The sequence below is a fragment of the Notolabrus celidotus genome, chromosome 6, assembly GCF_009762535.1.
Source record: "Notolabrus celidotus isolate fNotCel1 chromosome 6, fNotCel1.pri, whole genome shotgun sequence".
NCBI classification, from domain to species: Eukaryota; Metazoa; Chordata; class Actinopteri; order Labriformes; family Labridae; genus Notolabrus; species Notolabrus celidotus.
Window position 1 is genome coordinate 7,053,297 of NC_048277.1, and position 16,686 is coordinate 7,069,982.

Genomic DNA, 16,686 nt, shown 5'->3' on the forward strand with positions numbered 1-16,686 from the left:
ATTTGAGGGGCATCCAGATGGCACTTTTATGCATGCTATACATTTGAGCAGCATCCAGATGGCACTTTTATGCATGCTATACATTTGAAATGCATCCAGATGGCACTTTTATGCATGTTATACATTTGAAAGGCATCCAGAGGGCACATTATGCATGTTATACATTTGAAAGGCATCCAGAGGGCACATTATGCATGCCATACATTTGAAAGGCATCCAGATGGCACTTTTATGCATGATATACATTTGAGGGGCATCCAGAGGGCACTTTTATGCATGTTATACATTTGAGGGGCATCCAGAGGGCACATTTTGAGTTTTATACATTGGAGGGGCATCTAGAGGGCACTTTTCTGTGTTTTATTTGAGGGGCATCGAGAGGGACTTTGGCGCGTCCCCCCCATTCTGGTTGAATGTATTATTTTTACCACTTATACTGTGATCTAAATCCTACTTTAACCAACTGATTTTCATTTGAAGGAAACATTTTTACATTAAAATCAATGTAAAAAGCTCAACTGCTGTTCATCTTTGTGTCCTGAAGTTTACTTGTTTCTATATAAACATGTGCATGAATTTCGTTTGGTGCCCGTTATCAGCAGTAATTGATTTCTTGGTGCAATCAAGGAGCCGCAGATTCAAATCCTGACGTCATCTCCCTGATTGTTAACACCTGAGCCTAATATGGGCTGTTACCGAGGGAAGAAAGCTCCAACCTCACGCGGCTGTTGGTTTATTTGTCTCAACAATCGTCATGTCCTACGACAAAAAAAAAAGACAAAAAAAAAGTCATCATGCTCCTCTCTTCGGGTGTCAGGTTAAACTCACCTGCCCTGCAGTGTAAGCACAGTGTGTGAGCGTCTCCTCTGAGGATTATTTCACCCTCCGGGGTCGGCAGGTGTGATAACAATATGAGAGCAGTGTGGCTCAAGCGACCAGTCATCTCACTGGGGGGAATTGGGCTCGTCATTTACATTGGCATGTTTCTAAAGAGTGGATATGAGCATGCAGCAGGGACTGACAAGGAGACGGACACACCGGGCATGGTCAGGAGTTTTTCTGACCTGGAGAAAAACATCAACAATCTCTGTGAGTAGAGCATCAACATGGGTATTTTCGTTTTTAAAGATTTATCCTTGTACTGCTGATTATGAGAAAAAGTGAAAAATTGCGTTCAGGTTAAGTTAATTAACCTCAGCAGTGCTTCCCTGTAGTCCATCATGGTGTTTACTACTTAGAAAATAATGTGCATGTTTAAAGATAACCAACAAAAAAGACAATTAGTGTCATTGCTCTGAGGAAAAAGTGCATTAGAGCTTCCTTTAGTGACACGTATTAATTGATGTCCTTCTCAGCCACATTTTAAGATCGGGGGTTTCTTTTAACTTTTTTATTTTGGGCAGATTATTTTTCGGACCTCTCTGGTGTGTGGATGATACATTTGTGTATTTTAAGTTTAGAGATTTTTATGTAATATAGGTGATTTAAGACTATGGAGGAAATTCAGCTATTTTGCTAATTCTGGCATTTTTACATACTGCTGAAATATTGATCAATGTGCATTTTCCTTATTAAATAAACTCAATAACATAAAAAAGTTGTCTTGTTTGCTAAACAACTTATTTCAAGCTAGGTGTCAAGGAGATGCTACCTTGCAGAGCAGAGAAACAACTTGCACTTTAAGGTTAATGATTTAATGGGATAGTAGGATGTATTAAAAGTTTGGTTATTTGAGGTACTTGTCATGTGTGAAAGTGTATTACCCACAGAGGATCCTGGTTCGCTCGGATCTTTTGTTGAGAAACTGGCATGAGAGCCAGCATGGAATCTAGGATATCACAGTTCAAGTGGAATGACAAGAAAGATGCCATGTCATCTGTTCACAATTGCTGCACTGTTACAGATCTTTGGCCGGGGGATTGTTGCAATGCAGGTTTTACACAATAAAGCCTGAAGTAAAGGTGAAAAAAATGGATTCCATTGGCTCTATCATTTCTATAAATATAGTCAGGCAATCATGAGCTTGAAAAGAGGGGCGTTCATGTGGTCTTTACTCATGAACACAGTAACAGTCCCATTTGAAGGCATCATAATCTAATTTTAACAAATTCTGACCCTTATATTACCCGGGGTATACTTACGTTTGACAAATACCTCATACAACCCTGCACAAATCAAACTATCCCTGCAACTTGGTGATTGGTTCCAGTCCTATTTTTTACTGGAGATAGTGATCATGTCTTTTCCTCAATTCTTTCAAGACAAAGTACTCAGGGCTATGGAGAAAAAGCAGGATACCATGCAGAAACTCCTGGAAGAAGACAGAGACTCTCAAAGAAAGTCTTCAGAGTTTCAACAGCCACAGCAGAAAAATGAAAGTGAATCCAAGGTCCAGGAAGAAGGCCCAAAAGAGAAAAAGTCTAAAAAACTGTACCCTAAGTCTAGCCTGTTCAAGAACTGGGGGGAGAATCTGTCTGAGGATGACCAAAGAGAGGCACAGGGTTTGTTTGAGAAGTACGGCTACAATGTTTTCCTCAGCGATCGCCTCCCTTTAGATCGAACTCTTCCCGATACCAGGGATTCAAGGTAAAGCTTTAATGTCAGACTTGTTACACTTAACGCACAGAGGAACGTTGTAAAACTCATTCCATTGTTGTTGACTTCACAAATGTATCCTTGCCTTTGTGGATGCCTGTGCATGAAGATTTTATGCAGATAATCGTAAGAAGAAATGAAGGCAGTGGTTATAATTATAAATTCCTTTATTATTGAACAGGTGTGTGAAAAAGACTTATCCAAAGGATCTGCCAAGCATTGGAGTCGTGCTGATCTACCTGAACGAGGCTCTATCTGTCCTGAAGAGAGCCCTGCGCAGCATCATCGACCGCACCCCTAAAGACCTGTTGAAGGAGATTATAATGGTGGATGACAACAGCTCCAACGGTTGGTTGGTTGGCTGACTGCCAAACATCAGATTGTGCAAGTTTTAAGACTAGAGGCTCATGTGGTATTTACAGGCGGCCCAGATCAGAGGAAGACAGGAGAGAAATTTTAACACGCAGTTAACAGTGCACAAAATCAAGATTTTGTTTAAATGCCTAACAATGCAAACATAACTTTGCAGAAGTTATGAGATTCAACTGTTTATTTTTGGAGCTGTGTTGGCGCTTCTTCTGCTCTCTCAAACTGAATTTAATCAAACCTTATCTCATTAAATATTCAGGTTTGGTAACAAATTAATCATAATTTCTTGTCCAGTCTTTTCACGGATACTTATAAGATCTAATTGGTGCTGTCAGATTCAGTCCAGGTGTCTGTTTTGTAATTTAATTTACATATTTTGTTGAAAGTCTAAAGAAATCCTGCTTTTAAGCTCTTCACTTTCTTGCTAATGGTTTGAATTAAACCGTTGTTGCTGCTCTGATATCTGCATAATACAGACCGTATGAAGCTACAGCCAGCAGTTATGAGGCAAAGTCCCAAAGTTGCTTCCTAACTTTGTGGTAATGGCATAATTTAGGAGGTAAAGCCCAGCAAAACACTCGTTTTTATTGTACTCATTGAACAAGAGAGTTTTTGTGTTTTTGAGTGGACTTTAGAGGGGTAATGATGGATTCGGCTACCTTTTGGACAGAGCCAAGCTAGTAGTTTATAACCAGCTAAGCATGGTGCTCTAACCGTCAGCGAAAGAGCAAATATTCATATCCCCCAAAAGTTACTGTTGCTTATTTGGTACAATCCCAGGGTTTTTAGTATTGCTGTGTTTGCTATGACTTCTTTTAGTTGGGAACTTGTTTTTTGTTGAAACTAAGGTTGTATGAGGTATTCGAATTTTAATATTTTTGCATCCAATTTGAGATCCTTTTGAGCAACAAATGCTGAACGTGATCTGTCTGACTAACAGTAATGTTTGTATAGTGTATCATCTCAGCTCAGTCTTCCCTGCAAAAGCTAACAGCATATTTTCATAAGGTAAATGTATTTTACGGAACAAGGGCTGTCATTAAACAGTAAAAAAAAAACAGTGAGAGACAAAAAGTTACTTTAACATGAAAACTCTTGACAGAGCCTTGAAAAGACTTCTTGTGGCTTTAGCTATTATTGTTGTAAAATGATGCATTTAACAACATTGTGTTGCTCAATTGATGTCCATCCTATCAAAATACTTGATTAAGTAAGACATTGTTAAAGTCAGTGCATCATCAACAACCTTTCCACAACTTCAAAATCATGAAGTCCTTAGCCACAACCTTTTCTCCCTACTTTCTACTACTTTCTTGACAACAGTTGTGAAATCTGCCTCATCTAACAAAGCACATGCCTTTACTATGTTTTCACTCTAGAGGATCTAAAAGGGGATCTTGATGTATATTTGAAGTCCTTGGAGCAGCAGAACCCGGGTCTCCAAATTAAAAGAGTGCGGCATACCGAGCAGCATGGCCTTGCTCACGCTAGGGCCTCGGGGTGGAGGTCCGCCTCCGCAGACGTGGTGGCCATCCTGGACGCACACATTGAAGTGCATGAGATGTGGTAAGACTGTGCTAAAGATACACCCCATTGCTACTCTGCATGTTAACATTGTGACACGTTTACGTGTAGTAATTGATGATTTAACATGCTATAAGAAGAAGAAGCATGTTATAGATTTGCCTCTTGAACTAGTGTCATTTCGAACTGCATACTTTTTTATTTCATTCATTCTTCTGAGCTCACCCCCAGAGCTGACAACAGAGGGACACACATAACCACCTCCTTTAATGCCCATACATATAATGGGGTAATTACAAAGTGAGCCTGATTCATAATTTGAGCCCTTGTGTAACCAGGGTGGTTTTGTTGTGAGGGTCTTGATTATTTTCAGGAATGCCTTGTTGAGACGGTTTAGTATTTTTGCAACTTCTGACCACAGCCGCTGTCTAATCTCAGCCACAACCTCAGAAAACTCTTGCAAAAGCCCTGCACAAGAGTTATGTATTTTTTTGTTTGCTAAGATTGATCTATTGCACGTATCAGCTCCTGCAGAAAAGTTTCAGTTATTACCCCCAGACAGACTGATATAAAGCCCTTATTTGATCTAAGGATGTATGTTGTTGTTGTTGAATCAGTGTACTTCTTTCCCTCCTTCAGGGCTGAACCTCTGCTGACACAGATCAAGAAGGATCGAACAGTGGTGGTGTCCCCTGTGTTTGACCGAGTTAACTTTGATGACCTCAAGGTCATTCATTACTTTCCATCGGCACACGCCTTCGACTGGGCTTTATGGTGCATGTATGAGGGTTTCTCTCCTGACTATTACAAACTCAATGACAGCTCATTACCTGGAAAGTAAGTTGAAAATAAAACGTATCTAAACAACACATTTGTAACTGCACATACCAACAGTTTTCACTTTGACTTCAGGAGTCCATCCGTCATGGGCATTTTTGTTGCTGATCGGAAGTTCCTTGGAGAGATCGGAGTTCTTGATGAAGGGATGAAAGTTTACGGTGGAGAAAACGTTGAGCTAGGAATCCGTGTGAGTAGACATCACTTTTCTAACGTGAAAGAAATCTGATGCCACAGGCGTCTTGTCTGGTGGACACATAGTAGCATACTCAAAGCAAAGCCTCTCAAACCAGCTGGCAACACACAAAACAGAGGACACTTGCTGTAATAGTGTGTCAATTCATAAGTCACTTTATTCACAGACATGTCTGCTTAATGCCTTAACTGCAGCTCTTAATTCATCAGTATTTGTCTCTGTCTCTCTTTAATGTGACATCCATCAGACTGAGACTAGCACCGATTATCTTACCTGTTGATGTATGACATTTGTAGGGCGTACAGTGTTTAAACAAGCTCTACAGATATAAGCACTTTGAGTAGTCAAAGATAAAACATGCTCCTATTCCTTCCTTAGGTGTGGACATGTGGAGGCAGTGTTGAAGTGGTTCCATGCTCCAAGATCGCCCACATCGAGAGGGCCCACAAGCCCTACATGCCTGACCTGGCTCCGGCCATGAAGAGAAACGCGCTGAGGGTAGCTGAAGTCTGGATGGATGAGTACAAGCACAACATTAACTTGGCTTGGAACTTACCATTTGAGGTACTTCATATATCATAAGCCTTCAAATAGCACTCTGCATGCATATCTAATCTTTTTAAAACATTATCACAAGCAAACCATGCCATCATTTTTACCTCTGCAGAATCACGGAATCGACATCGGGGACATCTCAGAGAGGAAAAAACTCAGAGAAAGGTTGAAATGTAAACCTTTCCAATGGTACCTGGAAAATGTGTATCCCAAGTTGGATCCCTGGGATAATCTGCTTGCCTATGGAGGAGTAAGCATAGTTTATTTCATCAGCACTGGATATGATCGGTCTTTGTCATCTTTCTGCTATCACTGAAGTCACATGCGATCTACGAGGATGTAGGGTGTAGGATATGTTAAGACAAAGTTGCAGACACACAGCTTTGAAGGAAAAAGTGGCTGTTTTCACCAAAGCCGCAAAACCCAATTTCTTTTTCCAGTATTGCATCATATTTTCGAGCAAGAAGGACTCGGGGTCCATGCCTCTGCCTTATCTCTACATGCAGCAGAAATAATGGGGGGACATTTTCCAACACAAGCACCTATCATGCATCTGTGTGGGAGCACAAGAAGGGAAACTTATTTGTACACAAGCTGTAAAGCAGAGCAGGTGATCATAGAGTGAAGTGATGACACGATATGAAACTGTTCATGACACCTAATGTTCACCTACAGTTCTCTAGTTCATCTGTGATAAATAAAAATCCACTGCAGACTGAAGTCTCCAGTAAAGGTAACTAAATGGTCTGTTTGATTAACACACACACCTACGTTATAAAACACCGTTGTTTTCACTTTGCAGCTTCATTTCATACTCTAATGAGCCCTTCTCTGGTCTCATATGCCGCTCCTGTAAACTGCATCATATCAAGGCTCGAATCATTAATTATAATGGACTGGACTCAGAGATCCAGGACAGATCGTGTCCCATATTGAGTGTGGGACAGAGCATGAAAGAGAAACAGATGGATCCACCATATATCTGCTCATAAAAATCACATGTATCTTTCACTGAATACCACAAAATGACCAACTTCTCCCTCCACTTACAGATGAAGAATCTGGATGCTGAAATGTGCCTCGATCAAGGCCCGGTGCCAGGTCACACTCCTATTGCCTTCACTTGCTACTACTATGGACCTCAGGTAAGTTATATGAATGACTGATGATCAAAACATGTTAATCCAAAATCTTGCATTAGTCTTTAGAAAAATCTACAAAAGTCAGCTTGATTGCTTTTTTTTTTATTTTTAGCAAGCTTATTATCGCCAAAGTGGTGAGCTCTACATCGGTGGCATGAAGTCTCACAAGTACAACGACAACCGGTGTTTAACGGACGTCGGCAACCAAGAAACGGAGCCCGGCCTTTACAACTGTAAAGAGGCTATGCAGAAAGGAATGGGGATTTACTGGGACTTTAAACAGGTACTACAAAAATCAAATATTATCAAACTGATATATGATAGAGGATAGAAATCACTGTATGATGAAGTTAAGAGTTTACATTTTGTGATGACTTGTGCTGTTAAAAACATTGATTGTTGTTGTACGTGCATACTGTGGCATTTTCTTTTCCAGGGCAAAGAAGTGAAGAACAGACAGACAGGGAGATGTCTGGAGATGGAAAAGGGAAAACTTCTGATAAAGGAATGCTCCGGCCAACGATGGGAAATCCAAAACATTATAAAAAAATTGTGAAAGCTGTGCGTCAACAAGAAGTGCACTCCTCAGTATTTTTAGTGATCAGTGGATACAAACACCTGTAGGTATAAAAAAAAGAAATAAGGAAGAGTCAGTGCACTTGGAGTTCTTTTGGGACTCCTGCTTTTATTTAATCTGCTTTATTTGGAAGTAAATATGTTTTATTTTGTACAACTTTTATGAAATGTTCCAACTCTTCCCTGGAAACAGAAATGTAGAAACTGACTGCCTTATAAAATGGCTGTTTTTTGTCATTCTGCCACTTAACCAAAAATAATAAAAACCACAAGTCTAAATTATTCATCACATTCCAACCATATCAAACTGAAACAGGACCCGTTTATTGTTTGCGTATTAAAGGCTTTCTTTCTTATATGGGGCGGCAGTAGCTACATCTGTAAAGACTTTGGCTGGGAATTAGAGGGTTCAAGTTCTGGTAGGGACCAGGTTTGGAATTGGGCTTGTAGCTGGAGTGGTGCCAGTTCTCACTCTGGGGCATGGTTGATGTGCTCTTGATCAAGGCATCAAATCTTGAACTTCATGTGGTGCTCCTCCATGTTTAAGCCCCCTTACTCTGCACCTCTCCTATAGTGCATGTTCACAGCAGTGTCCTGTCTGAGTGTGTTTCGGCCTGTCTGTGTAACCTGTTTCAAAACAGTGAAAATATTGAATTTCCCCTTGGGAAAATAGTTGTGGTGTGACTGTTGCATACTGGAGAAACAGACAGTCATCGTTTTTGAAGCAGTGGAAATGGCTAAGTGTGAGGATGTGAGCGACTTTGAAATGGCCAAACTGTGACGGCAAGACAACTGGGTCAGAGCATCTCCAAAAGTTCAGCTTTCGCGGGGTGTTCCCGGTCTGCAGAGGGCAGGACCAAAAGTGGTCCAAAGAAGACATGGGCTGCCATGGAGCATGGAGGATAACACTGATAATGCATCGCAGGACCTTCTCGTTCTCAAAGGTCACAGTCGCTCTGCTGACAGGAGGTTTGAGCGAGGCAGCTTTTCAGTCTGGAATCTGACTGCTATCGATATCACTAAACATTTCCATTCCTACACACTGTGCCTTTAACCTTACATTGTTTAAATCTAGAGTCAGTTCACTGGACATAACCAGTTCCTTTTTTCTATGTTTTGTTATATTAAGTTGACCTCTTCTAGGTTTGTTAATGTGGTATTCTTGTTTGAGTTGAATACATTCCCACCCTTTCTTTAAAAATAAAAAACACTCCTGTTGTCTCATGCTTCACTGCTTGGTCTGTAACAGACATTGTAAACAGAAATACTGTGGTCAAGCGGGTTCCCATCCACTTCATCCACACGCTCAATTTACATGACCCCACTTACCACCAGGCTATCTACTAAAGAAAGAAGTTTAAAAATGATTTATGTTGAAATATGAAAAGTCCCAGTGGTCACATGATTGGAAGTGCTTCAAAGGCAACATTATCAGCCAACTTTTGGGTTCAATTAACATCAAATTCTACATTTTGATAATCCCAAATGCTAAACATTAGCCTGCTTTTCTGTTTCAAATCAAAGCAACTAAACATTTTCAGTGAATCAACAACGAACGGGATATTATTACTGCATGACTGTTAATGAGAAGATCACTTATTACCAATTGGCTGGAGCGTCGTAGTGGGGGGGAATAGTTGGACTGACGACCTAGGGGCCCAAGTGGGGAGGGGGGCCCTTCATGGGCCTGAAATTAAATGTGTTTTCTACTATGCTGTTCTTTTGTTTTGTTATAACTGCAATAAGATCACTAAAATTGTCTGAATAAATAAACAAACATTCAGAATTCTTTTCTGGAAAATAGGGGAGTCTCTGTTTATGTATTAATAAGTTAAAAATGTATATACAATGGGCTAGTACTGTGATTTAAACAGCTGTCTATGCATGCCTAAAGCGGGGAATTGTCATATTTTCATAGCATCAAGTGTGGCTGAATCTGATTGAATGTAAACTGTAGGTTTTTAGAGTTTTATTTGACTTCATGAGGTTAGATTATACCAAATAGTGCCCTCTTTTTTTATTCAACAAGTCACTTGGCTTCAAATAATCTTGTTTAAAGAGGTGAACAGTCAACATTGTGCAGATACATTTGGAGAAATTGTAAAAAAAAAAAAAAATAATAATAATAATAATATTGATATGTAGCTTAGATTTGAGTCAGTAAACCAGGATAGTTTTAAGCATATATTTTTGTGTAATGCAAATAAACCAGTATTATAGCATCAATGTTATATTTTGTAGGGTTGGCTGAAGTGATGGGGCCCACTGAGAGGGGGCCCAGAATTACAGGCTACGCCCCTGCTAATTGGTGTGACGTGTGTGACTGTTTCCAGGGAGTGAGTGGAGTCAGTCCAATAGCTCAATTAAATGAAGTGTGCGTGTTTCACCTGTGGCTGTGAATAGAGTTCACTTTGTAGCGATGGTTGAAGACGGCCATGGCAGGCAGAGCTCGGCATGTCACGTGGAAAACCCGACATAGTCCGACCGCTCACGAACTGCGGTCTCTTAGCAACCCCAGTGTTTGTTGTATGGTTGCTGTAGATGAGATGTTCATAGAGAGCACAGAGTAAAAAACTACTGAGTATTTTTAGTCAGAATGTTAAACAGTGAGTTGGACCGCACTGCGAGGGCGAGCCTGCAGAGGAGACGCGACCATGAAGCTCAGAGGAAGGAGCGGGTCTTCAACCATAAAGAGAGGACTATCGGGGTAAGCTGAGGAACAGAGGACCTGAAGGGGAGCTGTGCTATTAAAAGAGGGTTCAGATTTCAAGGTGTAAGGGTTTATACACAAACTACTCACTCAGGATTGAAATGAAATGTCTGGGAGATTAGACAACATTTTATTAGATATTATTCACACTACAGAAGCCATAATCAGACATCCAAACATTGTATTTAATGTTTTCCTGTAATAATGAGTTTATTTCAGCTGTTCCCTTAACATAGAGTAAATGTCATATATATTTTAGACTTTGTGTTAGTTTCAAGCTGATAATGCCTGTTTTAGTCACATTTTAACCATTTTTGCACTTTTCCTGCCTGTTGTCGACAACAACTCAAAACATTTTAGTCTGATTTAAGTCGGTAAAAAGTCATTACTTTTAGGCAAAACGTTTCCTCTCCTTTAACAAGTTGAATTAGCTGATCAGAATCAAAATGTACCAAATGTTTTAAATCTGTTGAAGTCACATTGGATAATTCAGACTAAATTCTCCCACATTGTAATGCTGCTGTGCTGTCCCTGCTGATCTAAGGAAAGTGCATTACACAGATAAAGTGGTAAAAAATAGGAATGATCCTAACTCTTAGTATAAAATAGAACATTAGTTCTATGGTCTCTATGGCTATGGTAATTTTCTTGGACTTCAAATTGAAATGCACTGAACATTGGAAGGGCCGTCAGTTTACTGTCACCTTTGATAATTAAGAGTTGATCAAAACCGTGAAATGTCTAACGAAGTATGCACTTTCCAAATACATTAAGGATGTTGTGAAGCGACTAATTCCCTATATGTTTAAACAGAAATTTAAATTCCAACCAGCAGACTAGTGGCTTGAGGCTGGCTGCCGAAGCACCTGAAACCACATACACACCCATTAAAAAAGACAATCTTTGCAGCAGAAATAAACATGTTTACAGCCTGGTTCAAAAAACGTTTCTTTGGCTGAATAGCTCATTACAATATCGATACCACAGATTGTATAAATAATGGACGTAGTATCCGTGACAGCACCCATCTGTTTCTGAAGCGTTGTTTTGAAGCCAATCGTCAGTGGGTGCCATATTGGAAATGCTGAACTCAACCGAACCTAGTGTGAGGTAAAGAAGAGGACTTTGAGCCTCCTCGCCAACAGCTACAGTGTTCCCGCCTGTCAGTCAAGTCAGCTGTGCGTTTCATTCGAAGACTCGTAATCTTAATATCTTCGAAATTGCCACAATCTGAAAAAATTCACCCCCAATCCAGTGTGTGCCGAGTCAGAAGTGAGCTATCCAGACTACACTCATTGTTTTGTACCAGGCAGAAAACTTGTTTATTTCTGCAGTAAAGATCGTTTTTTTTTAAAGGGTGTGCATGTGGTTTCCGGCACTTCCAGAGCCAGCCTTAAGTGGACAATGGAGGAACTGCAGTTTTTTCGGCATACACTGTATGGGGCGTGAATTTTTTTATAATTAATTATTTTCGAAGATATTACACTTACGAGTTTTGCCCAAATAAGGGCATGACTGACTTGATTGACAGGCGGGCATCCTGTAGCTGTTAGCGAGGAGGCTAAAGGCCTGCCTCTTTACCTCACACTAGTGCAACAGATGTTAGGTCGAGTCCAGCATTTCCAATATGGCAGCCGCCGAAGATTGGCGCTTCTGGAACACAGGGGTGACGTCACAGAGACTTTGTCCATTTATTATAGTCTATAGTTCCGTCGTGCCAATGAAAACAAAACATATGTTTGTCAGAATTTGTATTATGGGGAGTGAATTTTTAGTTTATCATTATGGAATAAATGAAAAGGTAATTAAACATTATCATCAAAGAATTGTTGACCCAATGAACACTGCACGGCCTGTTTTTTTTCTGTACCATGAAATGATTCTGTTATGATGAGACATCATGCTTTATCATCTCAGTCATCTCAAAATGATGAGATAAATTCATCTTCCATTTGAGACGCCTCGCTTTGTTGTCTTGAGATAACAAGAAAAATACATTTTAAGATTATGAAAAACCCTTAAATTTCTTTTTTTTAATTGTAAAACAGTGCAAATGAAATATTTTGATACATGGCCACACAGGGCTTCCGTACACTACATTACTTTTACTCCTGCATCAACACAAAAGCTGGATTTGAATACTTTGGTTGGATGTTGTGGTCTTATAACAATTATTTGTTGTAAGATTGTGATCATTATTTATTTTATGAGGGATATATTTATTTTTTTTTATTGTTCAATTTATTTTTTTAATATGTTAAAATTCTGATAATAGTACAAGAAAAATGCTGCCACAGGACTTAAAAGGTCAAAACCGGAAAACTATTAAAAGTTAATACATTTATATGATGTTTAAAAACATACAATAGTTCCTTCTTTGCTTTGGTGGGGTAAAAGTAAAAAAGAGGAATGAGGTACAGTGGAAGAAATACAAGTACCTCAGAGGTGCCTGGATGTAAAGCATGAGAGTAAATGTTTCACCACTGTGCTGTGAAAACTGTTTTTATTTAGGTTGACCTGGAAGCCCTCCAGCTGCAGATAAAAGAGAAGAAGAAACACGAGGAGGCTGCAAAAGAGGAGCACAATGCTTACGGTGAGCAAGGTTAACATTGTATCCCAATATTACCTGACCTCTTCTGAGAAATGTGATGTGTTCTAGGCCGAGATTTATCACACAACAGCAGACCAAGCAGATAAAAGTGTGTCATATGACTCACTGATTAAATACACAATTCACTGATTGTTAAAACCATCACTATAAAAATCCAATGATGTCACTGTTTAGTACATCAAAAAGTGGTTTGTTATTAACACACGTTTCTTAGTTTAATTCATCCATAGTCATCATGTTGTAATGTTGTTTGGGTGATATGGAAGCCCATCTCCACCAGGTTCATAAAATGAGAGGGAGATTGGTCATGAATGAATACAAATGTGAAATAAAATTAATAAAATTAGTTATGACACATATGGCTGTTAAAATGATCATCAATGTGTGTCTGATGTGTCCTCCCTCTAGACAATGAACTGCTCCAGAACAGCAAAGTGGCCAATCTCCTTCATAACAGACAAGTGAAGCAGAAGCAGGCGATGGAAAAAGCTGTTGTTAATTACCGGCATCAGTTCCAGCAGCCGTGTACACAGCAGGGCTTTGATCTGAACAACCCAGACAGAAGAGAAACAGAGCTGGCTGAGGCGCAGATGATGCTCCCTGGCCTGGTGGGCGAAGATCCGGACAGTGAAAACAGACGGCTGCGACAGAGGCAGCAGCTCAGAGGTTGGCTCATGCAGCAGCAGAGTGAGCGAGCATCAGAGAGGCATCAACAAAAGCTGGAAGGTAGATCACACAAAGGACACAGGGTTCTCACTCACATGAAACACAGGCTTACTTTTTCCCCTGCTGTCCTTCAGAGCAGCGCGACAACCAAAGCAGAGTAGAAATGGACAACAGAGCTCTGCAACTGCACAGCCTGGACGCTGAAAGGAGAAAAGCTGCAGCTGTGGCCACTAAAGAGTTCAACCTGGCTCAGGTGAGACATTTGGTATTCACTCAGTCTGTCCAATGAAGGTGGTGCCACTGGTTTTGATAGGCATGGATTTACAGATCCTTATAGGGCTGACAGTTTTTGTCTGACAACTTTGGGAAAGATGGCCAACTCCAATTTCAGTGCAGCCAGGGGTTAGGGTTAAAACATTCTTGTTGTTCAAGGTCCAATTAACAACCAACCTGTGTTCAGATCAGTAGTAAAGCCAGATTTCCCCCTCCAGAGATGTCTGCAAAATTAACCCCATCATTACTTTGTTTATTACAACAAGATGGAGTGTTGCCCATTCATATGCTTCTGGCGAGTCTCAGTTTCACTGTATGCAAGAGGCTTCAGTTCAGCTGTGTGGACCTGTAAAAAAAGTGATTTTTTTTTGTGTGATTTACTCACAATTTACTGTTCTAGAGTTTTCCAAAATGACAACATAATGCATATTTTTAAAAATTAAAAATACAAGCTCTGTTCTGCCTGTCCTCAAGAGGAGAAGAAGATTACCTTTAAGGTGTTAGTTTATTGAATGGAGAACCAATCATTTCTGATGCATATTCCAGGAAGTCTGGAAATCTGAATGCTAACCTGCTTTTGCCACACAGCGTCCAGCAGCTTTGTTTCAGGCTGAATGTTTTATGTGGGACAGATTATTAGCTGCACGTGCATGCAGACATCTGCTTATAGAGAGATGTAGATTGTGAGCAGAGCATGGCCGATTGGAGCTGGGATGTTATTACATTAGATTGGACGCAGACAGTTTTTCCTCCGTACAACTAAGTCATGGTGTAGCCTACTCCTGCCGTGTAAAATCCAAGTTATACAGCTTTTGTGTCACCGATATACCTACATAGAAAATGATACATTTTCTGATTAACTTCAACAATGAAGTGAAGTCGTACTTGAGCCAAACTTTGAGGTGCAATTAAAGCATGTTCTATCATCCCTCTTATTTTGCTTTGTCTGGATGGGCAAAGATTGAAGAGGAGTGCCGTCAGAAAGCAGATCTTACTGAGGAAGACTATCAAGTAAAAACCGTGAAACATCTGCAAGGACAGCTGACAGGTGAAGACGCCCCACAAGGCATGGTGGGAGTTCCTGGTTTTTATCCTGGAGATGACAGGAGAACCTCTCAGGAGAGCGTACAGCAGGTCATCCAGTTCCAGAAAAACCAAGTTGAGGAGAAAAAGGTAAAACAGGAAGAACTGAGCCCAGGCTTTCTTTGTTAAAAAATGTTCAACCCAAAAAGAGCTGAAGCTTTTTACAGTGTGTGTGTGTGTGTGTGTGTGTGTGTGTGTGTGTGTGTGTGTGTGTGTGTGTGTGTGTGTGTGTGTGTGTGTGTGTGTGTGTGTGTGTGTGTGTGTGTGTGTGTGTGTGTGTGTGCGTGTGTGCGTGTGTGCGTGTGTAGAGGATGGGACTACAGAAGAAGCAGGAGGAGGAGCAACACGATCGTGTCCGTCTGGACTCGGCTCGTGCAGCTCTTCTGATCGAGAGGCAGCAGGCCAGACTGAACAAACAGCTGAGACGACACCTGGACAACACCAACGTCCGACTGGCGGAAGTACACAAAGAACGGTCAGTAACAGCAGGGAAAGGTTTTTTTGAATCACTCAAACACACAGAGTGAATTAAAGAAGATGGAGACTCTTGACTCACACTGCTTTTGTTGTCATTCAAAGGAAACCAGACATTGAGAGAGGGCGAATTGACAACAGCTTCTTCTCTCAGTTCAACACCTGCAGCAGATGATGGAGGACAAACTACTCTGATGACTGCTCCGTCACAAATCAGTGAATAAACTCGATCACATCAATCAGTTGCTTTTAATATCAAAATAAGGTTTGACAGATGACAATAGTTAAAGATCTCTGGGTGATGCTGACAGTAGTTCAAATCTTTACAATTGATTCAAAATGATGTATGAAGGATTCTCTTTTGATTCTTTGGAGCTTTCTTATGAACACTTAAAATATGACCACTAGAGCATAGATCCACTACACCCTTTTATAGAACTTTAACTAAAAACCTTCAAATGTACATTCAAGTAAAAAGACAATAAACTGTCTAAACTTTGTTTTTAAGAAAATAGTTTCATAACTCTCTGAATTGAACACACATTATTCAGCATCTATAACACTCACACAAAGCACGCACCAACACAAACACACTCAAAGCAGCTTAACAAAACAATACTGGTGAAACAATCCTGCCTAGCACTGTCACTGTCCTCAAACACAAACCTGCACCTCAGAGAGCAAACTCATCACAGCCCTGCAGGAATCCACACCAAGCCTCAAGATTGAATCCATGTCACCTGTGTAGTGAAATCATCCCCCGATATCTTACCATATATAGCTCAGCTATGTGTCCCGCTGTCCAGTGCATGTAATGGAAACAGTCAATTTCCCTTTGTGACGACGTGGACAGTTGGACTGTTATCACAGCAGATACAACAGGAAATAACCTTTCCTATTCACATTTCATCATTCACCATGTAAAGAGCTCCTGTTTCCTCCTAAAGAGCATTCTCAGAGACAAACTTATCCCATCTTCTCTGCCACAGAGCCAGGGCCTTCTCCTGTTGCTTTGGACTCAAAGAACTATACCTGAAAGACAGAGAGGACGTGTTAGAGAGCCGTCTGCTCAAAC

The 16,686-nt window shown here is 40.4% G+C and overlaps 3 protein-coding genes across 6 annotated transcripts in view; 2 read left to right on the plus strand and 1 right to left on the minus strand.

The window, feature by feature from the left end:
• The first annotated feature begins 681 nt into the window (after positions 1-681).
• LOC117814379 (probable polypeptide N-acetylgalactosaminyltransferase 8) lies at positions 682-9,015 on the plus strand. The gene is made up of 11 exons (XM_034685666.1): positions 682-1,089; positions 2,262-2,586; positions 2,777-2,943; positions 4,344-4,530; positions 5,128-5,325; positions 5,401-5,515; positions 5,900-6,085; positions 6,189-6,326; positions 7,129-7,221; positions 7,331-7,501; positions 7,655-9,015. Exons 1-11 carry the CDS (start codon positions 912-914, stop codon positions 7,772-7,774), a joined length of 1,878 nt encoding a protein of 625 aa, XP_034541557.1. The 5' UTR covers positions 682-911; the 3' UTR covers positions 7,775-9,015.
• Positions 9,016-10,119: 1,104 nt separating this feature from the next.
• Positions 10,120-15,850, plus strand: ribc2 (RIB43A domain with coiled-coils 2). Of its 2 annotated transcripts, none has more exons than XM_034685310.1 (7): positions 10,120-10,501; positions 13,016-13,097; positions 13,524-13,830; positions 13,914-14,034; positions 15,015-15,227; positions 15,446-15,612; positions 15,717-15,850. In XM_034685310.1, exons 1-7 carry the CDS (start codon positions 10,391-10,393, stop codon positions 15,784-15,786), a joined length of 1,071 nt encoding a protein of 356 aa, XP_034541201.1. In that variant the 5' UTR covers positions 10,120-10,390; the 3' UTR covers positions 15,787-15,850. The 2 variants fall into 2 exon arrangements, with proteins under 2 accessions (XP_034541201.1, XP_034541200.1); XM_034685309.1 differs by having other exon boundaries at positions 10,128-10,501; positions 13,524-13,841; positions 13,916-14,034.
• The window catches only part of ada2a (adenosine deaminase 2a), a 28,241-nt gene continuing 27,392 nt past the window's right edge, over positions 15,838-16,686 (minus strand). For all 3 annotated transcript variants that reach the window (XM_034685306.1, XM_034685307.1, XM_034685308.1), the window contains exon 13: positions 15,838-16,643. In XM_034685306.1, the coding sequence (XP_034541197.1) occupies positions 16,553-16,643 (91 nt within the window). In that variant the 3' untranslated portion in view covers positions 15,838-16,552. The remainder of the gene's footprint in view (positions 16,644-16,686) is intronic.